General features: G+C 36.6%; 1 protein-coding gene across 1 annotated transcript; it reads left to right on the forward strand.

Moving 5' to 3' along the window:
- Positions 1-2061: 2061 nt before the first annotated feature.
- cat (catalase) lies at positions 2062-14413 on the forward strand. Its single transcript, XM_038285192.1, has 13 exons — positions 2062-2225; positions 4709-4880; positions 5656-5766; positions 5886-6016; positions 6104-6208; positions 6776-6901; positions 7618-7809; positions 8070-8222; positions 8296-8434; positions 10724-10854; positions 11534-11641; positions 13091-13174; positions 13541-14413. The coding sequence occupies exons 1-13, from the start codon at positions 2160-2162 to the stop codon at positions 13604-13606; spliced, it is 1584 nt and encodes a 527-aa protein (XP_038141120.1). The 5' UTR covers positions 2062-2159; the 3' UTR covers positions 13607-14413.
- Positions 14414-16253: the final 1840 nt, after the last annotated feature.

The raw sequence follows: 16253 nt of genomic DNA on the forward strand, positions 1-16253 counted from the left end.
GTGATGTGCACCCCCAGGAATTTGGTGCTCTACTGCTGAGCTGTTGATTAGCATTGGATGGTTTGGCCGGTTCTTCCTGAAGTCCAAGATGATCTCCTTCATCTTCTCCATATTTAGAATCAGGCTGTTATCTCTGCACCAGGCCACCAGCTGCTCCACCTCCTCTCTGTAGTCCTGGTCGGTAAAGATTCTCAGTCATCCAGGTCATAGTCATTCCAAAAAAAGAAAATTAAAAACAATCCACTGGACTTTGTTTTCCAGTGGATTGTTTTAAATGTTCTTCTTTTGGAGAGTCAAACAACATTGTAATGTCTTTCAACATATAAAAAATATTTGGTCCAACACTTTAGTTTAGAGGACACATAAAGAATAAAAACTACAGTAAAACAGCTTTTCTCAAACAACACTTTTGGTTGCCTGGATACTTAATCTCCTAAGCTATCATTTGTTGCCTTGAACACAGACTGTGTTTGACCTCATCCCAGGCTTGTTCCTTACTTCAGAACAATTTCGTCCAAATCTGAGTGAAAAATGTGTCTCATAGGACAAAACTATTGTTGATAGGTGATGAGATACCTTCACTTACCTACATTAGGCGTCTTCTTCCTTCCATGATGTTTGGGGAAAGTAACAGTTCTTATTACATTATTATCTGTTTGTCAAAAAGCTATTACACACCCAATTGACACACACCTACTAGAAAAGTTAGTAAGGTGGAAAAAATAAAGCAAACAATACATGATGTTGTCTGCAACAGGAAAGCAAGACAACACATCAGTATCCATAAATGGTAACATACTTTTTACTCATGAGAAGCATGGCTCCAAACACCTTTTGCTTCATAAAACAATCTTTCAAAAACACATTTGCCTCTGAAGAGAAGACTTTGAGTTATGATTGATTATACACTTAATTATATCGCAAGATTTTTGGCAATAGGAGGCAATAGGATATAACACTACTTGCTATTTAAAGAGTAGAAGTTTGCTATGTTTGTATTATTTAAAATACTTGCAAGACTGCAAACGCTTTAGAAGTAAAGTGGTAAAAGGGTAAAGGTGAGTATGACAAAACATGTTTCAAAGATTTGGAGTCTTTAAGCTACAGTAACATACCTTGTCAGAGTTTTAACAAATTTGGCACTGGCATGGCAGAAAGGTGACGATAAAAACATTTTCCCAGAATATATATATGTTAGTTGTTTTTATTGCATTTTTTGCACCTAATGGTAGTAAACTGACAACTGTTTATCATCTTTTCACACTTTACTGAGAGTACTTAATATGTCTGTAAAGAATGACTTTATGTTTAGAAATTTTCCATTTTCAAAAGTGTATTTGTGTGTAAAAAAGTAACAAATATAAGTTCATAAAAATAGTTGTATTTTCAGAGTGTTTCCACCTATTTATCCAAAGGAAATTATTTACTTTTGCCAATAAGAACATGTCTGAACCATTTGTCTATGTCATGCATGAAAGAGAAGTCACATCCTAAATACACAAGGTAAATATTCAGTGGACTTGAAGTAATTGGTCAAACAGACCATGTTTGTATAACACTTGAGACAAAGTAATATAGCTTCACTGGCCTCTCACAGTGCAAACAGACAATGAATGGGCAATAAGAACAATAAAATAATCTATCATTTTTATAATTAGCTGAAAAAAGAATGTTAATTAACATTAAACAGAATTGTGGAACAGTTAATCATTTAGACAGACTTTATTAATGTAGATTAGTTTTCATGTTTTCCAGTCTTTGGTAACTATTTACTATAATGTGCTATAAGAACTGTTCCATATTTTGTGCCTGCAGGTGTATTCTAGAAAATGAAAATAGAGTATGTTTGTTTTCAACTATTATTTAGGAAGATGGCTTATCTGCGAAACATTAATTTCTACTTTTTTTTTTAGTAAATTAAGATTTTAATAAATAAATCAAAAGTAGCTGTGACGTTATGTAAGTCCAGCAAAAAGCCCATGCAAAATGTAGGTCAGTTCAGCCCTCTCAGCCAATCAGAATTGAGGGGCGAATAAGGGGCGGGGTGACGTAGAACAAAGTCCAGGAAGGATTTCTGTGGCTGAAAGTAAACAGATAAACCATTTTCTCCAAGACACCCCTTTAGCAGTTTGTGGTTCTTCTGACGTGAGGCTGTCGAGATGGCGGACAACAGAGACAAAACTGCCGACCAAATGAAGACATGGAAGGAGAGCAGAGGCTCCCAGGTTTGTAGAAAAGCTGCATTTGTTCAACTATTTTACTTTGCACTCTGATATCCAAGAACTGGGTGATAGGTCGTGTAGGGGTGACAAGGCAAAACCGCCCTTTGTTTTTCAGCCTTTGACCGCTTATTATTCATTTTATCTCATCCCAGACATTCTTATAAACCATTTAATTGCTATAATTATGGTTTTGCAGTCATTTCTTTGTAGAAAAGAGCTGGGTTGCTAATGTTTTGCTAACTGAAATTAATACAACGCCGTCAAGCTAAGGCTGGCTGCATTAAAACCTCCCCTTTTTTAATATCCAGCATAGGTTAAAATCAGCTTAAAGAAGTGAAGGTGTATTCCTACTGCTGTATGTGATGGAACTTGAACTTTTAGTTACATAACGAGCCAACAGTGCAGTCTGCACGGGTGGGATGACCCTGCCTGGGGCTGTTACTAAAATAACCTCTAACAGTAAATCCACTGTTGCTCATTGAAATGAGGTTTAAACCCAATTCAACTCTAAAAGTTGTTTCACTAATATTACATTCCTTTGTGCTTTGTAAACTACTGGTGTTTTTCACTATATGAGTGTGTAACTAATTGATATATTCAGCATTATGCAAAAATAAGAAGATTATTTTGAAAGTAATCAGTGTTGTGGCACTTTAAAAGTTTTGTACCGTGTGAAAAAGTGTAAGAAAATAGTTATTATAGCAAAAATGCAGAAAAAGTTGTATTTCAATTTATTCATTGAAACTGAAGCTTGAAATTAATATGAAAATGTCTTGATAGCTGTACTGAACGAGATCTCTTTTCGTGTACACTGTGTGTGTACAAAATGACAATAAAGTCTGTCTTTTATTTCTCTCCTTGAACCCTAGTTGGCCTCGGCAGATGGCCGCTCACACTGAGCCTGTTTCTGCTGGAGGTTTCTTCCTGTTAAAAGGGAGTTTTTCCTCTCCACTCTACAAGCATGCTTAATGTGAGGCATTGCATTTGTGTCAATGAATCGATGAAATCAACTGGTTTTCCTTAGATAGAAAACTTTGAATCAATTTGACTGTATGATCTGGTGAACTGTAAAATGCCTCAAGATGACGTGTTGTGAATTTGAGCTATATAAATAAATTGAATTAAGTCTAAGTCTTAATTGGAATTATTAAAAGCTGTTTTTAATAGGCCAATGCAATCAGTAGTTTATCCAGTAATCAATTGTTTAAAACATAAAAGATTAGCGCATTTCGCTCTTAGTCAGATTACCAGTGATAATGTGCTGCTGGAAATCACCACAGACACCACGGTTGGTCTGAATGCAGCCTAAGATGACTGATTGGGGTGTTATGATGATAAAAATCATCACACACACACTACCGTTCAAAAGTTTGGGGTCACATTGAAATGTCCTTATTTTTGAAGGAAAAGCACTGTATTTTTCAATGAAGATAACTTAAAACTAGTCTTAACTTTCTAACTTTGTAAATCTATAGAAACAGTATATAAATAAAATAAAAATGTAATAAAAATTGATTTTGTGTCCTCTGAAAGATTAAAGGGCATCTAGTTTATTTCCTTTTTTAACGTTTTCCCTTTTTCAATAGACTTAATCACCCACAGATCTAGATTTGCACTCCTGTGGGATTTTTTTATTTGAAAGCAGTTGAATCGGATTTTAGAAGTGGAGAAGAGTGTGCCTTAAAGACAGTGGATTAAAAAGACACCAGTCCAGTTTTTGTGTTTTTTTTTTTTGGCTGGAGAGTGTGTTTAAATAAATATTTAATCCTAGGAAGATTATTGTAATTAAATCTAACTTAAATGGTATTAAAACTGTTGCTTTAATAAACCTAGATTAAGGTACTGTTTGTGTTAGGTTTAGTCTTTGCATCAGTTTTGCAGGTAGGATAACAATCAGTGAAAATACCCCAGTATTTAGATGGATTTTAAATTTGGTACAGATTTAAGTGATTTAATATAGTTGTAATTTGTTTATTATCACTATTGTTTAACCTTTTGTGTTTTGGTTCACCCTGTTCTTTTTTCTTCTTTTTCAAGGTAACATAGAACAACATAAAACATTTTTACTACAGTTGTAATTTTTAAGTACCGGTACTTGCAGTAGAGAGCAGTTTACCTTTTTTTGTGTTTCTGCGCATTATTTGGAAAACAAACTTATTTTAGAAGAAGGTTAGGCAGTTCGGCTATTTGTTAACGTAGCTCTCCTGCATCTAAAGGTGGCCAACCACAGTACTAACACAGGATAACAGGGACTTCTGGTGTTTTGTTTTGCAGCTCAGTTTGTTTTCTTTGTGAGCCAGGGAAAGACATATCAAAAAATGTTTAGCCAGCTGTCCATCAGTGCTTAGCAGCGTTCAGAGGAGTTGGTATATTTGCAGCCGGGGAAGATTCTGTCCATTAAAAGCACCTCAAACATTATGAATGATATGAACTTCAATTTTGATTATTCTTTTAGGACTATTTCTAATTTTATTCTTTTATTTTAGAAACCGGATGTCCTGACCACAGGAGGTGGCCATCCCATCGGAGACAAGCTCAACATTCAGACGGCAGGACCCAGGGGCCCTCTGCTTGTGCAGGATGTGGTCTTCACAGATGAGATGGCCCACTTCGACCGAGAGCGAATCCCAGAGAGGGTGGTTCATGCTAAAGGCGCAGGTGAGAGGACACTAGCTTATAGTTTTAGAGCCTGGTTTTGGTAATCAGTCTCTGCAGTGACATGTAAATCAATCATTGCGCTCAAATTAACAACTTACGCTCAAAAGACTGTTTTCGGCAGAAAGATGACCCTGTAATTTTTTTCCTTCCGAAAATAGGAAAATATTTTTAAATTAGAAAAAGTGCTCATTAACTTATATATTTTTTTCTCCATTGTCTTTTTATTGATCAGTAACACAGTACATCTTTTCAAATACAAGAAAAACAATACTCATGTTTATATTTTAACCCCCCATCCCAAGAACACATTGGACACCAATCCACTAAGTGTAAATAATTGAAGGTAATACAAAAACAAATAAGAACAATTAAAAATAATAATACTGCAAAGCTGTGCACTAAACAGGACACGGTTCACATGCAATTGCAAGATGACGGCTAAAAGATCAGATAGGAGAATTTGTCCCTGGACCCCTGAGAGTAAATTTTTTTTTCTGTAATTGCATGAATTGTGTCACGTTGCTAAACCACAAAGACACCTTGGGTCTATTTTTTTTATTTTTTTCTAATGCATAATATTCTTCAACGTCCAAGCAGCATTGTAAAAGCTATTATGTTTTTATAGCTTTTCCTTAGTGTTGCATGTCTTCTATCTATGGTACCAAATATGACCGTAGCTGTGTTTGTGTTGAGGATTAGCATTTAATGCTTCTGACAAGGTTGCTTATTAACGTATTAACGTGTCCTTTTTTTTTTTAAATCTCCCATGATGCAGGGGCGTTCGGCTACTTCGAAGTCACTCATGATATTACACGTTACTGCAAGGCCAAGGTGTTTGAACACGTTGGGAAAACCACACCCATTGCTGTCCGTTTCTCTACTGTTGGTAAGAAATTCACTTTTCTTTCCTTTAGTAATGCAAAATTCTTATTTACCTTTAATAATTCTGCCACCGTTTTGAGATACTGGGTAAAGTTGAACTCTTTGTGCATCCTTTGTCCTCAGCTGGGGAGTCAGGATCAGCTGACACCGTTAGAGACCCCCGAGGCTTCGCCGTAAAGTTTTACACTGAAGAGGGTAACTGGGACCTGACGGGCAACAACACCCCAATTTTCTTCATCAGGGATGCAATGCTTGTGAGTTGGTAGATCAGCTTAAAGCAATAATGGCAGTGAGAACATCAAACACATTATTATTTGTTTATTTGTGTTTTTTGCCTGCAGTTTCCATCCTTCATCCATTCCCAGAAGCGCAATCCTCAAACCCACATGAAGGATCCTGACATGGTTTGGGATTTCTGGAGCCTGAGACCTGAGAGTCTGCATCAGGTTGCTGCTGATTCTCTAAGTTTAATGCTTTTTAAGAACATTGTTTTCTTGTTTTGTAGCATTTCTTATGAATATTTATAACAAACACATTTTCTCTTAGTGATTTTTATAATGTGATTTTGCAGATATTAGCCCTTCCTGATTTCTATGACATTAACACTATATAAATCAGAATCAGAACCCGACAAAGATAAAAAATCTACGAATAATTATGTTAATTATGTCTTTACCTTTTTTTATCCAACTGTGCGCACTCATCATGTCTGCATTTCTTGACTTGTTTTATCATTAAGTATATACTCTAAAATGCTCCTGACTACCGTCAGACTGCCGGTTAACACCACACAGCTATATGGAGTATTACTACCACTAATGACTGTTTATGCTCATTCCAGATGCACAAAAACACATATTGAGTTGATTTTCTTAGTTATAAATAATGTATGTTCAGATTAATGATCAGTTTGATGACAGAAATGAAAATAATGCTTTAGAATATAACTGTAAATTAAATAAGTTGTCTGTAATGAGCTGAGCTTTTATGTTCCACTCCTGCTCTACATGCAGGTATCTTTCCTGTTCAGTGATCGAGGTTTGCCTGATGGTCACCGCCACATGAACGGCTACGGTTCCCACACCTTCAAACTGGTCAATGCCGCAGGCGAAGCTGTCTACTGCAAGTTCCACTACAAGGTCTGTTTAAAAGCTGGGCTTCTTTTGGGAGTGCAAGGCTCTGATCTCTGTTTGTTCACTGGATAGCTGATTGTCCCTAGCTAGACCGGTCGCAATGTAAACAATATGTGCGCTACACCATCGAACAAGGATGATGTTCTTATTTTTTGGGGCTTTAAGACTTTTAAAATAAAGATTCAGTCATCACTAAGACACACACTTGCTGTTTTATAGCATCGGTAGACTATTGTAATTTATGGTAAAAAATAGGCACATCACATTGCATATTCAGTATGATGTCCAAGAAGTCTAAAAATCATGTAATATAACATATTTATCACAACAAAATGAGCGTGTTAATGGAGCATAATAATACTGTAGTCAGATATCAAGAATATTACACGCACACACACACACACACACACACACACACACACACACACACACACACACACACACACACACACACACACACACACACACACACTATCTGATGATGTGCCAAAAGTGCTAAATGGATGATGTATATGTAATACACATGTATTACATTGTTATGGTATTTACATTACATTAGAGGCATTTTTATGACACGAATCTGTGAGAGTGGGCGGTACTAAGATGTTGGCAGGTGTTTTTTTTTTTTCGGCCTATCAGCAATCCATTGAATAAATGGAGACCAGTGGTGTTGTTGGTTTGCAGAAGTGTGTGATGGATGTGTTTGTATTTTGTTTTTAAAGACTGATCAAGGAATTAAGAATCTGTCGGTGGAGGAAGCAGACCGCCTTGCAGCAACCAACCCAGATTATGGTATCGGCGATCTGTTCAACGCGATCGCAAACGGCAACTTTCCATCCTGGACCTTTTACATCCAAGTCATGACCTTTGATCAGGCTGAGCGGTTCCAGTTCAACCCCTTTGATCTTACTAAGGTACTGCATCCCAACATGGTGAAACACACATATTTACATTGATTACAAAAAAAAACTGTGAATAGCTACTTTACACTATTAACAAACTAATAACATCTTAACTTTGTTAAAAGCTGTTTTGCACCTTTGTTAAACTCTTACTCTGGTGGAGAACATTTAGATTTTGAATCTTTTTATTCAATGTTTTACTTAAAACCATAATAATGTTGTTTTATTTTCTGTTATATGAATATAAAAAAGTAGTTTTCTTGCTTGTACAGGTGTGGTCGCATAAAGATTACCCTTTGATCCCAGTGGGGAAACTGGTCCTCAACAGGAACCCAGTCAACTACTTTGCAGAGGTTGAACAGCTGGCTTTTGACCCCAGCAACATGCCGCCAGGCATTGAGGCCAGCCCTGATAAGATGCTGCAGGTAACATAGTAACCATGTGGTGAATATCAACAGCACATATCGTTCCTTTTTAATCTCGGGTGCTTTTGTGTAGGGTCGGCTGTTTTCCTACCCAGACACGCATCGTCATCGGCTGGGAGCCAACTACCTGCAGATCCCAGTCAACTGTCCGTTTAGGACCCGTGTGGCCAACTATCAACGTGATGGTCCGATGTGCATGACTGATAATCAGGGTAAGTTCTTCAGTTTGCATTTGTTTTCCTACTGTATTTTAAAACATTTAATTTATCTACTTCTATAGCTTTCACTTTAGCATAAATGTTTAACTCATTTAGATTATCTGTAGATCCTGCAATGAAATTGTCCGGACCAATGGTGTTTAGTGCTGCATGTTAATACTTCGTTAAAGTTAACTTAAAATCATGCTTTTTTATGCAGGTTGAAGTTTTAGACAAAAGCTATGATTGGAATTTTTCTTTTCATCCTGTTTGAGTAAATCAATCTCGATAGATTTCTTTATAGCATGTCGTCAAGACTTAGTAAATATTAGGGAAAAAATGACCGTCCTGCTTCAACCCAATAGGTTCCCTATGGGAAAATCAGAACGAGAGATATATTTTTTTTAGGATTTCCGTAATCAGTTAGCTCTAAAACAATCTGATGCCTTTCAGCTTTACTACGTTGATCTGCTCTTCACACTCTGATTTTTCTGTCCTTTTCAATTTGTTTGAGGCTCCTTTGAAAAGCTGAATCTATTGGCTGATTGTGCCAAACTTAAGAACATCTAAACTCCCACCTGGGATATTTCCAGTCATTCTGTCAGGGTTAAGCTCCCCATTTAAATAAAACGATACATTAAACATCTTATGATTGGAATCAATGATTGATAATGGACAATGAAAGTTAATGCATGTGCTTCACATGATCTAAATGCACATGGATCAGTCGATACAAGAAAATTACACCAGTATCAGCCGGCTCATGTATCGGCCTGTAGAGTATTATCAATAATACAACTGATGATCTCCATTACTAATAGTGAATTATCCTAAAGCTGTAACACAAATATTTGCACATTTTATAGCATATTTGAACAAAGATAATATATTTATTTACCAAGATCAGTTTGCTAATAATAAATATGCATGTTAGATGGTCAAACTGTTAAAACCTTTGAAAGTCTTTGTTGTGTTTGACAGCAACAAGAAAAGACAGAACAGAAATAAACTTTTATTGTCAAAAGCTTCTAACTAGACTTTAGTCAAGACTAGAACTTTAAAATTAAATCCATTTGCAATATAATCGCTGTTTCCAGATTGCAAGGACACCCAAGTTTTAGTTATTTTTCTTATCTGATTGAAAGATGATGTCTTTATTGCTGTTACCACCAGGGGGCGGTAATACTCAATAAAATGGAGTTTTAGCAGAAAACCCACTTTCTTAGTGGTGTTGATGTTGCAGAAACTTTCCAACTAATGCCCTCTTCAGTTCAGCAGTTTCCTGTGTTAATTTGGATTCTATATCCAAACTGATTTCCTGGTTTATATGAAGTCGGCTGTTTAAAAACTTTCAGAAAAGCCAGAAAGGAGCTCAGAATGTGGCCAAACATCAAGTTCTGTTCCCCAACAACTGAAGTGTAGATCTGAAAAAACTTTCTGTTTTTGGGCTAAAAATATAACTTGAACAAAATCTAAAATAATCAATCAACATCAGATTTTCACTTAGTTTTTTTCTCTTAAAATAGTGCCTCTATAAAATATATTAAATTAAGTTGCTAAAGAAGTGGCTAAAGTTCCTTTTAAATGATTACTTCCTTCTTTAAAAAGACTGATTAATCTCAAATGTAGTAAAGAAATGATAGCAATTATAAAAAGCATAAATGCAGTTATATATGTAAGAATCAGATCTACTGCTAAAGAATAAAAACATTAAATATATAAATCCATCTATGTATGGAAAAGTGTTTTAAATATGCCGACTTTGAACCATTGTCTGGTTAGTTCATGTTTTGGTTTTGAAACCAAAACAACTTTCTATTCAACTTCTGCTTTGAATATAATGATTGACACTAATACTTTAAAATAACTAGTACTGTTTGAACATGTCTAATTAAATTAATTATATTTAGATATGTTTATAATCCACACAGTTGAATGAAGGTAAAACAGCATTGGAACATTTTAAGGTTTTCACAGGCAGCCAATTAGACATGCAGAAGGAAACAGGAAGACGATCAGATGGTCAACTTGTCTAAAAGAGACAGACGGCATTCGTCTGCAGTCTGTAGGTGACTCCTTTTTTACTGTTGTGGTTTGAAACAAAACTTACAGAAAGCACAAACATTGATGACTATATATACATCTGCTCTTCAAAACTTTAACGATCTTTACATAATAAGACAACAAACCCACATGTTCTGCTATCTCTGTCCCTTGTGTTGACAAAGATAGCAGATATGTTTTGATCCAGTATTGGTGCTTTTTCTCCTTGACCTACCAGTGCTTCCTCTGTCTGACCTCTAGGTGGCGCTCCAAACTACTATCCAAATAGCTTCAGTGCCCCACAGAATCAGCCCCTGGCCTTGGAGTCCAGGTTCAGGGTTTCACCCGATGTGGCTCGTTACAACAGCGAAGATGAAGACAATGTGACACAGGTGATGAAGATTAAACTGGCTTTTAGGGCTCGAGTCTGTATGCTGTACTAGCATGTTTAGACCATTTTGTGCCTGACTGATTGCAGAGACATGTCACAGACTAAGCTTTAGATTAAAGTAGAAAACAGTCAGATTGTAAGTTTTTTCAGAGGTGTGTGTGTTTTTATATGTTTGATTTTATCTCATGCTCAGGAGGTGATGGCTTCATGATATCAAATCGTTTGTTGTTTTTTTCTCAGACGGATCATTGAGTTTGGGTTTTTTCTAAAACGTAGAGCCTCATTCACAGCAGGGGGAAGTCGTCATGCTTCGGTGCACATAGCCTCCATGCTGGACTGTTAAATAGTTTTCCTGTCGGGTGTCAGCAGAGCTTTTGTTCCTTTATACTTTTACACTTTCAGTTCCCTTATGGTTTTAAAATGTAAACTTTTCAGTACCTTGTTAAATATCAATCAAAACTCGAGCATCAGATATATGACATCACCTTTGATTTAAAATAATGTATTAAATATTTAGTAGTGATATAGAAATGTTCATGAAGAAGTGCAGGGATGTGATTGGTCAGTGGGGCTGCTGAGGACAGTGTAAACTCTGTTTTCAGTTTAATTCAATGATATGTTTCTCGTTTTGACTGGAGCTGCATTCATCAGGTTGTGGATCTGTGTAAAACTGGTTGCAGGTTCGAGCCTTCTACACCCAGGTGCTGAATGAAGAGGAGCGCCAGAGACTGTGTGAGAACATGGCAGGGTCCCTGAAAGGAGCCCAGCTCTTCATCCAAAAACGAATGGTAAGATCACACTTTGTTTCTCTATGAAACAAACGCTTCTTTTTCTCTCCATAGCTGTGTCCGAATGTCTGCCCTAACTGCTATATTGGGCACTGTATAGATTGTCCAAAAATCTAGTGGATGAAAAAGTAGTGGACTTGAAATTTCTCAGCTTGAAAAATAGTGATCGTTTATGGTCTCTAGAGGAGCCATATCTCCCAGATTGCTTTGCGAGAGCTCTCCTCGCAAAGAATCATTGGATTTGTTTGACAGTGACCTAATAAAGATGGTGCATGCATCCTGGCTGAGTTGTGTGACCAACGGGAAGCGAAAAGTAGTGATCATCTGTTAGAACGGTCAGTTAACTGAACTCACTATAAAGTCCACTATGTAAAATCCCCTCTACGTAGTAATGGAGGGGTTAGGGGATAGGGCGGAGTGTTCGGAAACAGCCTTGTATGTTTATCCTGCTTTTGTAAAAATTTACGATGAAAAAGGTATTTTTAAATAAAATATACCAGGTTTCGGATTATCTCTTGTCAAGTATTGATGGATGATGTAGGATAATTGTCAGGCAGTTTAATATTTTAATAAAAAAAATAAATAGAAGAAAAAATTACTAGTAATTTAACTTTTTCATTTATTGAACTAAAACAAGAAATCAAATAACAAACCATTATCTGATTCCCATCTTGCTTTCTTGTTCTTCTTTTATTGTTGTGCATCAAACAAAAACAAAAAAACTGATTACAAGCTTTCGATTTCTAACCTAACCTTGAAAACTTTTCTTTTACATAAGCAAAGTCAGGGCCAACAAGATAAATATTGAAATTTAGCATCCGAAGACTCACGACTGTGACTGCAGTGAGAAGCCAGGACTGTGTTTTAATAACCCTCATGATAGAGGCCAATGTTTTGGGACAGAAAGACCAAAACATCTAACAGGCTGGTGAAAATCTGGTGTGCTGATGGAGCTACACTGAGTTAGCATCCATATGTTTAGGCTATCTAGTTTAGCATGGTGTTATATTGTTTGGCTAGAGGGAAGCAGCAAGGGTAAGATGCTGTTCTTGTGAATATTGTAATTAGCTTGCCGTGTCACGGCTGCTAAGATAAAGTACGTAGCATAATGTTGCCTTAGGTAGAGTGATGCTAACCCAGCAGGTGTTGCCGGACACAGGCTGTGCTGACTGTTTCCAACCCAAACAGTCTACCTCAATGAAGACCGCCCTAGATCCCCTCCTCAACCCAACTATCACAGGAATAATAAATAACACATAACCATAAAGCTGAAGTTGGCCTTTGATTTGGAAAGACAGCAATCAATATAGCTGTTAGCACCTCACACTGTGGTTTTTGGTGAAAGGACAAGTGTATCTGAGAAAAAACTCATGGACTGGACTCGACTTTTTACAGGGACCCCAGCAAAGAAGCAATGAAGCCGATGTTCATTTAGTTTTCTTCCTGCAGGTGGAAAACCTGAAGGCCGTCCATCCAGACTATGGAAACCGGGTTCAGAGCTTGCTCAATAAGTATAATGCTGAAGCCAAGAAGGTAAACTGTTTCTCCATGAATGTCCACCACTTATAATTTAGCATGAATAACTTGTATCGTTTCCATGGCTGTTGTATAAATGCATATTTAACATGAAGTTCTAAAGTAATCTTGAGAATTTTGTTTGAAAATATTAATATTCCTGCTAAAAAGCACAAAAATCTTGACTATTATTAAGATAATTATATATATATATATATATATATATATATATATATATATATATATATATATATATATATATATATATATATATATATATATATATATATATATATATATAATTATATATATATTGAAGCAGATGACCTAATGGAGTGGAGTAAAAAAAAAAGAGGCTAATTTCATGTCTGTCTGTGTATCCAGAACACAAACGTACACGTCTACAGCCGTCCAGGAGCTTCTGCCATCGCCGCCTCCTCCAAGATGTGATGCCTTCAGTCTGCAGATCCAGACCCATCAGTGTATTAATTACAGTCACAGATATGGTTGCTGTAGTTCTAATGCTCTGTTTGTATCCTTTCATGTTGATCCTTGTTTCAGAGGAGGTAACCTTCATGAATTACTCTGCATTAAATCCTGTCAGGTAATATTGTTGATTAGGCTGCAGATTTATTAAATTACCTTAATAACCTGATGCCTTAATGATGTAAATATTATTACCATTTCAATTTGATTGAATTAACCAACTTTGATTTATATACCTCTTTCTCATGCATTCTAATTGCTAAATATGTTTGTAGAAACTCAGAAGAAGGTAATGTTGAAGCCAAATGTATTTGAAAAGATGCTGATTATTGGGTCTGAATTGTAAAGCTGCTGTAGGGCAGGTAGTGTGTTATTGCTGAGCACTATGGTAACTTCTGGGTTGTTTAACTCTAATTTGACTGAATAGCTTACTGTTGAATGTGTTTCTATAAGAACCATTAATCTGTTTTCAAATTATAAGATCATTTAAAGCATTTGGAGTTGATTGTTTCCTTCTAAATATACTAATGTCTTATAGTCTAAAGGTTGGCTAAAATAATCTAGTGCTCTTTTATTTTCAGCTGTGTCTAAATATACAACAGATTTTCATTTCACTCATTGAATGTAGAAAGTGAAAACCATGATTTTGTAGATTGTCTTGTGGGGGTTTTGTTCATTTTGATTATTGTGACTTGGATCTAATAAAAATTCTGCCAAAATCAAGTTTGCATATCACAGAAAACCTGTAAGAGTAAACATCCACCAAATTCAGTCTGTTGGACGTGTTTCTCTTGACCTGAATGTGCTATAAATAAAACTAATTGCAGTTCACTGTTGAATCTTACAGGCAAACTCCATTTCAAGCACATGCTTAATGATCACAGTCGTCAAAGACTACATTCCAGTTCAAATTCCTTAAATCCAGCTGGTTGCATTGAGCCTCTGATTTGTTCGATTCTCCTCTGCATTTAACAGCAATTCAATTCAATCCTGGAAATGAGGCCAATCTCCAACATCTACTGTATAAACAAGGGTGTTGATACAGTTTGTGGACTTCCTGATAGTAAAGAATTGCAATAGTCCAGCCTTGAAGTAACAAATGCATGGACTAGTTTCTTGGCATCACCCCTGGACAGGATATTTCTAACTTTTGCAATATTGCGCAGATGAAAGAAGAAAATTCTAGAAACCTCTTTTGATATGGGAATTAAATGACAGGTCCTGATCAAAAACAACACCAAGATTTTTTTACTTTATTATCTGAAATTTGTTTCATCCCATCCAAATGAAGTGACTGACTAATCAGCTTATTTGTCAAAGACTATAACTTCTGTTTTGTCTGCATTCAGGTTCTTGTGTCTTCGAGACATGCCTGTAATCTATGTAATGGGTTAGCTTCATCTGGATACCGATATCATCAGCATAACAGTGAAAATTAAACCCATGCTGTCTAATAACTTGATATATATATATAAAATGTCGAGCCTCTCGCAAAATCCTCTTATGTGTGGTGGCGCAAAAAAGCTTGCAAAGTTTGTGACAAAGAGCCCTCGCTTAAGCCCAGCACCATCTACTCCTGGTCAGGGTTGTGCTGCCGTAGCCTGCAATACAACACCCTTAGTCTTAGGGTAATAGACTTTACAGCCTAATTTGGTTTCTGCATACAACAAAAAAAACATGACCTTAACACTGCTATGGACCTTTAGTCACCATTTAGGAAGTCTGTTAGGGAGTCCAGAAATGTGAAGATTTTCCTGGCTTGGTCTCTATCTTTTTCTTCCAGAACACCAACTTCACACATTGCATCACCACTCAAAGCACCAATTAAAATTTCCACTTTCCAGCACTAATAACAGCCACTTTCTTGAGCATTTAATAACCCTTGTATTTGCTGTTTCCAGTCCTGATATAAGATATCAGAGTCATGACCCTTACACGTTGGTACCCAAGGAGCACCAGGATATACAGGCATCATCATGTTTTTCTAATTTATCTGCACAATAGGTGTTGAACACTGCTCCCAAACTTATTGTCCTGTCAGCAACGCCAAATTATGTAAGCACCGCGTTGGTTCCTTAGTGCTACAATAGGTCTTTTAACAATTAGAGGGAGCTAGTGAGTCAGAACCCAGGGAACAGAGAACAGGGCCAGTTTGAATGCAGAGTTTTAATTTTCCTTAGTTTCTCAAAAAGAAAGCTAAAAATACAATAAAAATGTTTTCTCTAAAAAATAAAAACTCAGTAAAACTACTAAAACAGAGACATTTACAGAGGGGTGTCTTGAAGCCCCGCTGTTCCAGTTTTCCTAGCAGATGCTGTGGGATGATGGTGTTAAAAGCTGAACTGAAATCCAGGAACAGCATCTGCACATGGGTATTCTTCTCCTCCAGGTGTGCCAGGCTCAGGTGAAGAGCAGAGGAGATGGCATCCTCAGTGGAGCGATTTCATCGGTTGGCGAAATGGAGAGGGTTGAATGTTTGGGGAGGACTCTAGACAATGTGTTCTTTAACCAGCCTTTCAAAGCACTTCATCATGATAGGAGTCAGTGCAACAGCTTGGTAGTCATTGAGTGAGATGAACTATATTGCTCAATCCATGAAACAGGAGCGCTT

This window comes from Cyprinodon tularosa, unplaced genomic scaffold, assembly GCF_016077235.1.
Source record: "Cyprinodon tularosa strain WSP-4 unplaced genomic scaffold, ASM1607723v1 ctg208, whole genome shotgun sequence".
Taxonomy (NCBI): domain Eukaryota; kingdom Metazoa; phylum Chordata; class Actinopteri; order Cyprinodontiformes; family Cyprinodontidae; genus Cyprinodon; species Cyprinodon tularosa.